We start from the raw sequence: 11,879 nt of genomic DNA, 5'->3' as shown, positions 1-11,879 counted from the left end.
CTAATGTAAGTTTGAAAAATGTTCTTATATTATGGTATGGAGGGTGTAGTCATTAACATGGATGCGTGAAAGCTAATTATCCATGTGTTAGAACCATGAGTTGGTTACAAGATCTTATGCTTTCAACTTCACCCAACCCAACTTGTTTGGGACTAAAGGCTTTGTTGTTGTTGTAGAGTAATAATTTTTCCTTTGTTGTTGATGTACTCCTTTCGTCCCGAATTACTTGGATGTACTCCTTCCGTCCCAAATTACTTGTCATGTAAACACATGGAAATGGATGTATCTGCGACAAGTAATTCGAGATAGAGAGATTTTTTTTTCTTTTACTCAAGTCAGTTTCTTAAAAATATCTTTGCACACTTAGGAGGCCAATTCATCTTCTAAGGCAATATTCATGTTGTTCATATCTGAGTTGGTATAACCATCCATCAGGTCACCTACCGAGCACAAAACCAGTAATGTCATCTGTAATCTGTCAACAAGTCGTAACGTGCCTCGCTTCTCGCTGCACAGCAATAGGCAAGCAATAGGCTACGTCTATATCTATGATGTACACAACAACAAAAAAATACAGAGAGAGAACACATAGGGTTAAATGCTAGTCTTGTTGATCGACTCCAGAGAAAAGGTGGCGCCGGGGCGGGTGTCAGGCACAGCGGGATGCGACGACAGTATGTACATGACCCATATGTGGAGGCACACCAGGTACACCGCAGCCCCGACCTGCGCCTTCGGGTTTCGCCGGAGGAAGATGTGACCGGCCGAGAAGATGGAGTCGAGCTGCCGTATCGCGTATCCCAGATGCTGCTGCCCCGTCCGTATCCTGTCACGCAGCCTTGGGGAAGAATATGGTAAATATGATTCTTGCCATGTACCGGCCTCGATGTCTATCCTTGACGACGAGCTTGAGGATGCCAGCAACGAGGTGTTGGTGTCGAGCGACCTCGAAACGGCCTGAAGACGATGGACGATGTCAGTTGTCTTGTGTGTGGTTTTAACTGAGTAGATTGACTGGGAATCTACAAACTATGATGAATTGAATATGGTGGGTCAGTTTACATGTGCATACCTCCATTCTCAGTACCAAAGTTGACTTCTCTGAAGACAGGGACTCGACCTGAAAGAAAATATTTTAATCTCAACATTACATAGTGTACCAAAGCATACATCAACCAATGGTTTCAAGGAAGATTGACAGATCCACTATCTAGAAAGATAATGACAAGTTGGATAATGACATTACAATTTACATTAGCTAACAAATTTATAACCAAGCAAAATTAGTCGAGCATTATTTTCCTCCGCAAATAGCTCTTTGTAATAAAAAGGGTGCTGAAGTCCCAAGAAATGCTATAAATATAATCGTTTCCAATCACAATTCAGGAATCCCAAGGCATGCCATAAAATATAATAGGTTTCCAATCATAATTCAGAAATCAAACACTGGACCAGCACATACAAGGAGCTAACCTGCATTTGTTTCTGAATCAACCGATCAGTGAGTTGATCAAGCCTCTTCTTGAGCTCAATTTCAACCTCTGTAGGTTGCACCATGTCCCTTCTTGTCAGCTCAATGTTTTCTTCAATCTTCCTTGCCTATGGATAAAAAAAGGAAATCCCGATGCAGACAATTATTAAATTTTAACTAATTTCTGCAAACAAAAAGTAAAAAAAAACTCAACAGATGACACTCAGGGGCTGTTTGGATAGCTACCAACGCTGGCCATACCAAAATATTGGCGAGCCAACGTTATTTGGCGGTTGTTTGGATCGGGGCCGAAAAATTGGCTCGCCCTGCTTGCCCCAAGCCCCTCCGTGTTACACACGGGCGAAACAAGGGTGCCGAAAAGGTTTGCCAAAAAATTGGCGACGTTGCTTCGCTGTTTCTCCGTGTGTCTGGGTAGTGCATGCAGTATAATATTTGTTTTTTATTTCCAGTAACAACTCAGCTGATTAGCAGGCACGTGTATTGCTGCATGGGATTAGCGCGTGTATTGCTGCATGGGATTAGCAATTCACGGGTGCTGCACGTGATTATAGGTTCCCAAGTGCAAGAACCCCGTTCATTGTTTTGCTGATTTTTTTTTCAAGTTGACTCCTTCTAACCATTAACTTTTGATCAATGTACAGATCGTCAATTATAACCGATCCGTTTAAATGTTTCCTAGAACCAACATAAATCATTATACCCCTGTCGCAAACCAAACAGAAGTCTATTTTGCCAAAATTTAGGAAGATACAATGGCTATGATCCAAACAACAACAACTTGCCAAAATTTTGGCCATGCCCTTGCATTGGTCATGCCAAAAAATTGGTGGGGCAAGATGGGGCACAAACCAAACATACCCTCAGCCTGTAAGCACTGGATAGTACTAAGAATAGCATGCTCTAAGGTGCACATACACAAATAATATTCTACAAAAAAGTTAGACAGCTATGTGCTATTAATATGTGGTTATAATTTATTTCAGCCCCTTTACCCGAGATGATGTAAAGCATAAAAGAAACGTGTATACGGTAAAAAAAAACATAAAAGTTATTTTGACCTATGTGTCTCAAACCAGATCAATGGGATCTCAAAATATTTAGCAAGTTGGCACTCCACTGGAACGAATCCTGAGCAGTACTATGCTAAAGTAAAGAACAATTATTGCATAAAGCAATATGTGGACAGAGTCCCTAGGTCAACATACGAAGTAACATAAATGAACCATCAATTTTCAAGTTATAGCCCGGAGAACATACCTTCTCCTTCAAGCTGACAATTCTATCACAGGTCTGGGTGTATTCTGCATCAATAATTTCGTCTTCCAGCTTTAACCTTCTCAAGGATTCTATCTAAACAAGATCTCAACGAAGTTACAAATGGAGAAGATAAGCCTTTCCTAAGCTAATATTTTAAATCGAATAGCTTAACAAACATCATTTCTTTCATACAGAATAGAAGACAAATAACATCAAGGGCAATCCAAATGCATACTTCATCAACCAAAGGGGCACTTGTCTTCTGTATCTTCGCTATCTTTCTCCTGTACTCTGCTCATTGAAAAATAAAGAGGTATGTAGTGAATATGAAATACTAGTGCTATTTACTAATGAGAAACTTCCTGCAAAGAATGTCAAGCTAATAATATCGAACTGGCGTAATAATCAGAAACAAAAGCATTTAAAGCTCAAAATGAACAGAAAGCCAAAGAATGGCTAACTTACTATCTTGAGCAAAAGTCTTCAAGTCAACTTCCTCTCGGAGATGGGCCACTTGATCAATCTACTCACAACAGAAAGAAAAACAAAATTTAAAACTCTGCTCAACATTGATGTAGCATTCCACTACTCGTCCAATTCTACTACCAGGGTTATGGCAACTATTTTCCACTAGCCACTTAATCATATTTGTGTATGAATACGTAGAGCATGCTCATTTTAGACAATCCCAATCCAACACCAATTACGTCTTAATGGCAGCATTTTAGAAAACAATCAATCCAGAATTGGGACTTGAATTTTGCACGATACAAGCACTAACGAATGGCAGCATTCTCTAAATTCAAAAAAGAAGCATGAAATAAGCTAATCTTCAACTGGCACTCTTATATGCGGTTTGGGCCCACATAGCGTACAATAAGACTTTCTACATACATTCTTCCTTCTTGCTAAATGCCAAAAACTGGGCCATGTATTCTGCACGATATAGGCACTAGCAAATGCCTGTGCCTTCAAATCTAAAAGGGAAGAACAAAATAAGCTAACGTTCAACTAGCACTCGTATATATGGTTTACCCCTGCATACCATACACGAGTTCATATCCTTTTTTCTTCATGATGAAACTGGGGGGGGGGGGGGTCTACAGTAAAAATAGGGAAAACAAATCCACAAATCTTAACATTTTGGCGGTTCTTTGCTCTGCCCACGTTTCGTGCATGTTTTAGAATATTATCGTAAGGGGTCTACAGTAAAAATAGGGAAAACAAATCCACAAATCTTAACATTTTGGCGGTTCTTTGCTCTGCCCACGTTTCGTGCATGTTTTAGAATATTATCGTAATGTTACCAACTACTCCCTCCGTCCCAAAATAAGTGTCTCAAGTTTGTACTAACTTTAGTACATAGTAGTACTAAGCTTGAGACACTTATTTTGGGACGGAGGGAGTATAATACATAGGTAAGTTGATAGTTAATTATGACTGATCCCCGAACCACAAGTATATACTCTATGATATTCTTGTTATACAGTAGACTGTTTCGGTCAAACATAGAAAAAATGTGGTCCACAGCAAAACTGTATATAGTATATACAGAGAAAGTGCGCTTGTACATACAGACAAACTTTTGGTACTAAAAGGAATCGGAAATGAATAACAACAGACAATCAAGTGACATAAAGAGATGAGGTAGAAGAGGAAAATAAAACATACTTGAACTTCCAGGTTCCATTGTTCCCTGGCAAGTGACTTTGCAAGCTCTGCATTTGTAACCTGCATAAATATTTGGTAAAGACATTGTCAAGACTTGTAGTGATTATACGAACTAACATGCCCAGTTTATGCTGTAAGTGGTAAGAGATATGGATCTTATATACAGCAAGTATAAAGCCTAATACACACACTTTTAGGACACTGGGAGAACATAATATTCTCTGCCACGAAAGTAAAAAGGGGTATATTGTGTTGCTTGTTTGAAAGCATGGCAAGAAGAACAGATGCATCATTCTAAACATGGTGACACACACCTCAAGCTCAGCCAACCGCACAAGGGCTTCCATTCTAGTGCTGTGATGCCGTTGTTTCTCTATCTCGGTAGCTTCCATGGTTTCAATCATACTAGTCTGCAACTCTGAAGCCTGCAATTAAACATGAAAATAGTTGGAAAAGAATAATGATAAATAAATATCATTTTCTGGAAATCAAACTCACATGACAACTTATTGTATGAAATTGAGTTGTCAACCCAATCTCGTAATTTACAATGCACAGTTGTGGGAACAGAGCATGAGAAGGCAATCAGCATTTGTCGTGAAATAAGCATCACTTAGTCAACTCTCAACTGACAGTTTGAGACCACTCAAATTTTTTATCCATGAGCAATATTTGCTAAAAAGCCCCATGAGAAACATACCACATAACAAAATCAGTGCTAAAAACTCAGAGCAGTAACAGACTAGTGATAGGCTGATAGCAAGAGCAAAGTCCATCAACATAATTGGAATTCGGGTTATTTACCACAATCTAGAAACAAGGATAAGCCCATACCCAGGTTGCTTACTGCCATTGTTAAGATCAGCATAAAATTGCATAGCCAGGCAAATGTCAAATTGTATCATTCTTGTTAAATGTCTGCTTCCTAGTTTGGGTTTCTTAGTTATTGCTTCTTACAGTACAAGACACTGCCTGAACTGATCCTAATGACATGCATGAACTCCTGTACTAATTCAAGCATTCAGTCAATGGCTCAAGTAGAGTGAACATCAATGCTAAGGCTTACAACATTCTCTGTCAATCCGCTCATTGAGTCATAGGACATAGTAGCAATCTCTCAAACTACACAAGAGAACCTAAAATCGCCACGAAGATTGAAGCAGACCCACCTCCTGTGCTTGCTCCTTCTCACGCACGGCGAGCAGCTTCTCGAGGCTGGTCTTCTCCCCCTCCAGCCTCGCCACGGCCTCCTCCCTCTCTGCAATGGCTCGCGCCGCCATCGCCGCCAGCCGCTCGGCACGCCGCCGGCTCCGCTCCTCCTCCCTCCGCCTCTCCTCCTCCGAATCGTCGCTCCCGGACCCATCGGAATCGTCATCGCTCCCGCTCCCGCTCTCAGACGGGACTCCCTTCTCGGCCTCCTCCCGATCCCTCCGATCCCCCTCCGCCTTTGCCTCGACCGCGACGGCAGGCTCGGCACCGGGCTGATCCTGCGCGGAGAGATCCGCCGCGGCGGAGGCGGAGCGGCGGGGCGCGGAGGGCGGCGGAGCGGGAGGCTGGGAGTGGCGCCTGGCGGCGATGCGGAGGCCGAGGGAGGGAGGCGGGGTCGCCGGCGGCGGCCTGCGCGGGGCGGGGGCGTCGAGGAGCGCGGCGGAGGAGGGCTGCTGGAGGGCGGTGAGGTCGGAGGCGGAGGAGGACTTGCCGAGCGACTCCGCCGCCTGCTGGTCGATCTGTGGGAGAAGACGAGTGGGTGGTTAGAAGAGCTGGAGAGGGTAGTGAGGACGAACGAGAGGGGGGAGCGCGGCGCTTGCTTGGTGGAGGAGGGTTTCCGCGGCCTTGAGCTTGGAGGAGATCCAGCCGGCCATGGCGCCCCGCCGGCGCGCGCGGATTGGAGCGGCGGCGCGGGTTGGTGGATCGCCGGGCCGCGCAACCGCCGACCGAAGGGCGTTTGGTTGTGCGTGCTGCTGACAGACTCACAGATCCATTGTGTCAAACAGCCGGCCGGCCAAACGTTTGTTCATAGGGAATTTCATCGTGCAACAGTTTCTACTTTGGCAACTTGATCATACATCCTTCAAAAAACAAGAACTTTATCATACATACCGGAACACATGGTAATTGCTCAAAGTGAAAATCCATGCTATCATTTTTGTTTGGCGAGAAACTTTATTTGTCATCTTCCACACTTTGTTATACAAATAATGATAACATTTGTTCCCTTTAATCACCTAGTGAAGGTTATCTTTCAATACACTTTAGCTGAATACAGTATATAACAAGTTGACAACTCATCATTACTTCACATAGCATTGTTAGTCTGAATATAGATATGACATGGTAGCCTTCATTCCCTTAGATATGACATGATATCTTTCATTCCCTTTCTGATAGGATGTCCACATCAGTCTAACAACCTCTTTTTGAGCACACGCGGATAACTCGTTAGGCTCTCCTCGTATAACAGCGGAACTGCAGACATAATTGCACTAGGGATTTCTGCATTTAGCTTCTCCATAGACATATTGTTGCTGCATTTCTTCAAAGAGGAAGCCTGGAGTATGTCTTGTCCCGTTACCGATTCCATGCATCCATGTATGTTGTGGCCCGAGCGTGGCCTTTTGCTTGGTCGTTGCAATCCTTCCGAAGCTCTAGGAAGTTCCCTCCTTTTACCGGTGCAACGAGGCATCCCGTCTACTGCGCACAACCTCTCAAGTGTTTTACCAATTGGATCGTAGAGACCAACCTTCCTTCCGGTGCTCAACATTATCCTGCCATCCTTGGAATCAATGGACAACGGAACCACGACATTCGACACAAGAGAGTAGTCGGGCCATGCTTTCAAACATATGGTGTATGCTCTGTCCCACCGATCATGCTCCTGCTTCCATATCTGTAACTCATCCTCCATCGAATCTGCAAGAACAACACACAACGTTCCCTGAAGCTCTGTCACAAAGCCATGCCGACGGCCATTGCTGCACCATCTTGCAATGTGTGAGGGGCAGGGGATGGTGTCATATTCATTTCTGGCAATGTCAAACGCCACTATGACCTGTTCATTGATCGGACCCAGCAAAGGATCGCCCATCCAGTAAAATACCCCAGCCACATAGGCCGGTGGCATGTCATTCACTGGAAGTGGCGGGTTGGAGATACTATATTGGTACCAACTACATCGCTGCCATACCGAGCATGTCAAGCGATAATTGCGAGATCTTAAGTCCTTATGCTTATAACGAATGATTATAGCTATATGCTCCTGATTCAACGGACTGAAACCCAAGCCAATGTTCTTATTACCTATTGAGAAGGCGGAGTTTTGTTGTATACCAGCACAACCATCATCGGGCCTTTCCCATGGTGTACGCACAGATGACCCTGGGTCGGAAGGGATCTTGTAGCAGTAACCTGTGCAAGGGTTGTAAAGATAGTCTTCTTCTGCAGTGCTTACAAGGTTCAAGCCATGGCAAGGCTTGGAGCAAACCACCTTGGTCTCCAGTCTTGCACCTTCACTAGAGCTGGATCCCTCGGAAAGCCATTTCTTGAGCGGAGTGAACCGGAAGGGTGCCTGTTGGGTGCCCTTGCCCACGAGCATGATCTTTGCCCCCTGCTTGTCCATTTTCTTATGCGTTTCCAAGTATGAGCGCGTAAAGACCTTGCCCTCAACCAGTCTGCGCCACTGGGTGCAGACAGTTTTGAACCGTGTGACAGATTTAGCAGGGAGCCGGAGCAAGATCTCCTTGACAGCCTTACCCACGGGAGATGACCATGACGTCTCCTCATTTGTTCTATGGACCGGAGCAAGACTTTCCTTGAATAAGCAGAGATGGAGGGAAGAAGACTCGGCTTGATAGCCTAGGTTTGTATCCTCGACCGAGAAAATGGTTTCGGTGGTTCCGGACGTGGCATCCCAGGCATGCACCTCGTGTTGCGCCGTGCCGATGATGATCTTCTTCCCCGATCTATCATTGCCCGTAACACCAAGGACTCTGACAACCTGAGGCTCAATACGAATTGCTTCAAGCTCGATAAGAACCTCTCTTGTTGTCTGCGCCGACAAATCGATGCGATAATCCAGGGACCAGTCGCCAGAGGTAGAGCCCCGCAGCAGCTTCCATATCTCCAGTATGCTAGGTGAATCGGCACGAAGGTCGCGGGCCATGCATAGGTGGCCGTCAAGCTCCACCAAGTGTGAATTTCTAGACGTTATGAAGGGCGGCGGCTGGACCCATCCGAAAGCCTCCTCTGTGATGGAGAAGGACATGATGGTGGACATGGTTTTCTGAACCAGCGGAAGCATAAGCCAGTGGAGAAAACCATCCACGAACACCGGGGGCAGCTTGTCGAGATCAGCATTTGCAAGGGCAGCTTGAGCAGCTCGGGAGGACGGCACTCCTCCGGCAGCAGGCGTCCACTGGTCACCACACCTGCCTCCAACTCCAAGAGTGTATGTCTCGCATTTGGTAAGGAGCCTGCTGTCCCTAAGCTGCTTGTCGTAGCATGACTGCGTGAACAGCCTGACAACCTTGTACTCCTCGGTCCGCGGATCAAACCCCAGTCCGGCGCTGGATCTCGGCGCGTCGGGGCAAGGAGGGAGCCGCGTGACCGCCCTGGTGGCAGCGTTGAGCACGTAGTAGGCCGGCGGAACGGCGTCGTACAGGAGGCTGAGGCCCCGGCACTGCGCGGCCACCGGGCCGACGAAGTTGCCCCGCACATCGTCGAGGGTGAGGAGCACGTCCGCGCTGGGGCCCGACGGCGAGCAGGAATAGACCGCCGTGGAATTGTATCCCGCGGTGGGCGCGACGAAGAGCAGCCTGGGTGGAGCCGACGCGGCGTCGGCGTCGGCCTTGGCCGCGTGGAGCGTGCAGAACTCGTCGCTGGAGACGTTCGCTGCCCAGGAGCGGCACACGGCGCGGAAGCGGAGCAGGGACTTGATCGGCAGCCGCAGAAGCACCTCCGTCATGATCTCGTCCGGCAGCGCGCTGCTGGACGGGACGATCTTTCTCCTTGTACGATTGCCCATCTTGGCTCGGGATACTTGCTAGTGCTTGATGTTGGCGTGCAATCAGGGCAGCCAGATGCTTCCTATATAGCAGATGAGGACGCATTGTGGACCAACTCGGTTCGGATAAAACGAATCCGACAAGCACCAGAAGTAGAACATTGTCTGATTTGAGGGGGACTCACCTTAGTGTCAGTTTGGGCGTTAAGTTACGTAGATCCTGGGCCGCGCCGCGATTCGCGTTACCGATGGCCCACCTCCTTGTATAGTGCATGTATAGCCCGGCCCAAGTTGAAGTATATCTGTTTATTAAGTTAAAAAAAATGTATATCTTTTTATTTGCTACGTGTATCGCGGCCGCACCTGGCCCCACCATCGTTTGTACCGCCACTAAAAAGCAAGAGTTTTTTTTTAGAACTAAGACACCACATGCGTCCGGTTTTAACTTAATAAAGCCCCCAACAGGCAGCGTAAGAAACACAAGTCTTAATACATCACCAAAAGCCCTTCAGGCCCTTGCAAAAGATGAAAACGATGGAGTCACGACGAAAGCCAAATAGGTCGAAAGCAGTTTACAAGGCAAAAACCCGTACAGAGCGCGCAGGCCCGACAAGCAGCAAAAGACACCACGTCCTAGACCGTGGTTGAAGGCTCCCTAGCCAACACGTACACCTGCTTCAAACGATCTTGGGCAGTCTTGAGAAGTTCAGCATTCTTGCGCCTTCCCAACGGACTCCACTGCTGCAAGAAGAGGTTATATTTGTAGATAATATTAGCCGGATGTGTAGAAAAACATCCCTCGATAGTAAGCTTGTTCCTAGTTAACCACAAAGCCCAGAGGAGTGCCCCTACACAACTCCACATAACACGCTTAGCCGGCCCCTGAATCACATCTAATAAGTGAATAAGCTCTGCCGCCGATTTAGGGTCCCACTGGACACCTGCCGTTGTCCGAACCGCGCTCCATGCAAACCTCGCTAGTGGGCACATAAAGAAGACGTGGTTGGCATCCTCTGGTGCACCACACAGCGCGCAAGGGCCATTGGCTGGGCCATTGCGCTTGGCCACGTTCAGGGAGGTGGGAAGTATATTGCGGAACATTTGCCAGAGGAAGAGTTGATCTACAAAGGCAGCCGCGCTTCCACAACCCTTTGATCACAAGTTGCGCCGGCCCTTGGCACATCTTGTGATATAAAGATTTAACCATGAACTTGCCCGAGCTAGTGAGTGCCCAGCTCACCGTGTCTGGCTGGCCCGATAGGCCGATTGGGCTAATCATCAGAAGCAACGCCGCTAGGCTAGTCTGCTCTTGCCCGCTAAGTTCCCGTTTAAAATGGATTTCCGGTGGGGTTGACGCCAACGCCTCCGCCACCGCCATTGCCGGGTCGACGACAATGTCATACAGGTCTTGAAATTCGGTCCAAAGAGGTTGGGCACCAATCCAGTGATCTGTCCAAAAGCGGGCGGACCGGCCATTCCCAATCGAGAATTTTGCCCCCATGGCAAATGTCGGTTTGATTGCTTGCAGGTTGTTCCAGAAGGGGGATCCCCTCGTCCTCCCTTCGAAGGAATTCCCGTCCGGGAAATACTTTGCCCTTAGGAGATCGATCCGCAGCCTGTTGCCCCCCGGGCAATCTTCCAGATCCATTTACACATCAGAGCGCTGTTCAGGATCCTCATGTTGGTGATCCCAAGGCCCCCAGGGCTTTGGGTTGACACACCCAAGCCCACTTAACCATATGATATTTACGATTAGGGCTCGTTCCTTCCCAAAAGAACACGACGTCGTATAGGAGGCTGAGGCCCCGGCACTGCACGGCCACCGGACAGACGAAGTTGCCCCGCACATCGTCGAGGGTGAGAAGCACGTCCGTGCTGGGGCCCGAGGGCGAGCAGGAATAGATTGCCGTGGAATTGTATCGCGCGGTGGGCGCGACGAAGAGCAGCCTGGGTGGAGCCGATGTGACGTTGGCGTCGGTCTTGGCCATGTGGAGCGTGCAGAACTGGTGGCTGGAGAGGTTCGCCACCCAGGAGCGGCACACGACGCGGAAGCGGAGCAGGGACTTGACCGGCAGCCGCAGAAGCACCTCCGTCATGATCTCGTCCGGCAGCGCGCTGCTGGACGGCATGATGCCCCTCCTGGGATACTGGCTTGTGCTTGAGGGACGCGGGGTTTTCCATTCGCGTTGCGTATGCAGCGCAAATCCAAACCGCTCATCCGAGGTACAGTCTAATCAGCTGGTCCACTGTTTGTTTGCCATGCATGTACTGCATGTGAGGCCACACGCTATGGAAGACATGATATAGATTCGTTTTCTCACTAGCCTTTGCATGCACCGCACTCTTTCTCTCCCATGCTCGAGTTTAGGGCCAAGTTCTTTTACCAAATTCTCTCAGAATCTGATCCCTATATAGATTCTCTCAGAATCTATGTGCCCCATTTGTTTTACAATCCTATCT

General features: G+C 47.6%; 2 protein-coding genes across 2 annotated transcripts; both read right to left on the bottom strand.

The window, feature by feature from the left end:
* Nucleotides 1-381: 381 nt before the first annotated feature.
* On the bottom strand, nt 382-6,427 carry LOC123047073 (golgin candidate 2). The gene is made up of 10 exons (XM_044470569.1): nt 6,229-6,427; nt 5,590-6,147; nt 4,735-4,845; nt 4,421-4,480; nt 3,215-3,272; nt 2,985-3,040; nt 2,750-2,842; nt 1,474-1,599; nt 1,073-1,120; nt 382-957 (listed from the first exon to the last, which is right to left on the bottom strand). The coding sequence occupies exons 1-10, from the start codon at nt 6,280-6,282 to the stop codon at nt 595-597; spliced, it is 1,527 nt and encodes a 508-aa protein (XP_044326504.1). The 5' UTR covers nt 6,283-6,427; the 3' UTR covers nt 382-594.
* Nucleotides 6,428-6,563: 136 nt separating this feature from the next.
* LOC123047072 (uncharacterized) lies at nt 6,564-9,462 on the bottom strand. The gene has a single exon (XM_044470568.1). It carries the CDS (start codon nt 9,438-9,440, stop codon nt 6,819-6,821), a length of 2,622 nt encoding a protein of 873 aa, XP_044326503.1. The 5' UTR covers nt 9,441-9,462; the 3' UTR covers nt 6,564-6,818.
* Nucleotides 9,463-11,879: the final 2,417 nt, after the last annotated feature.

The sequence above is a fragment of the Triticum aestivum genome, chromosome 2B (genome assembly GCF_018294505.1).
Source record: "Triticum aestivum cultivar Chinese Spring chromosome 2B, IWGSC CS RefSeq v2.1, whole genome shotgun sequence".
NCBI classification, from domain to species: Eukaryota; Viridiplantae; Streptophyta; class Magnoliopsida; order Poales; family Poaceae; genus Triticum; species Triticum aestivum.
Note: the sequence above shows the minus strand (reverse complement) of the source record. Positions and strands in the feature narration are given on the sequence as shown.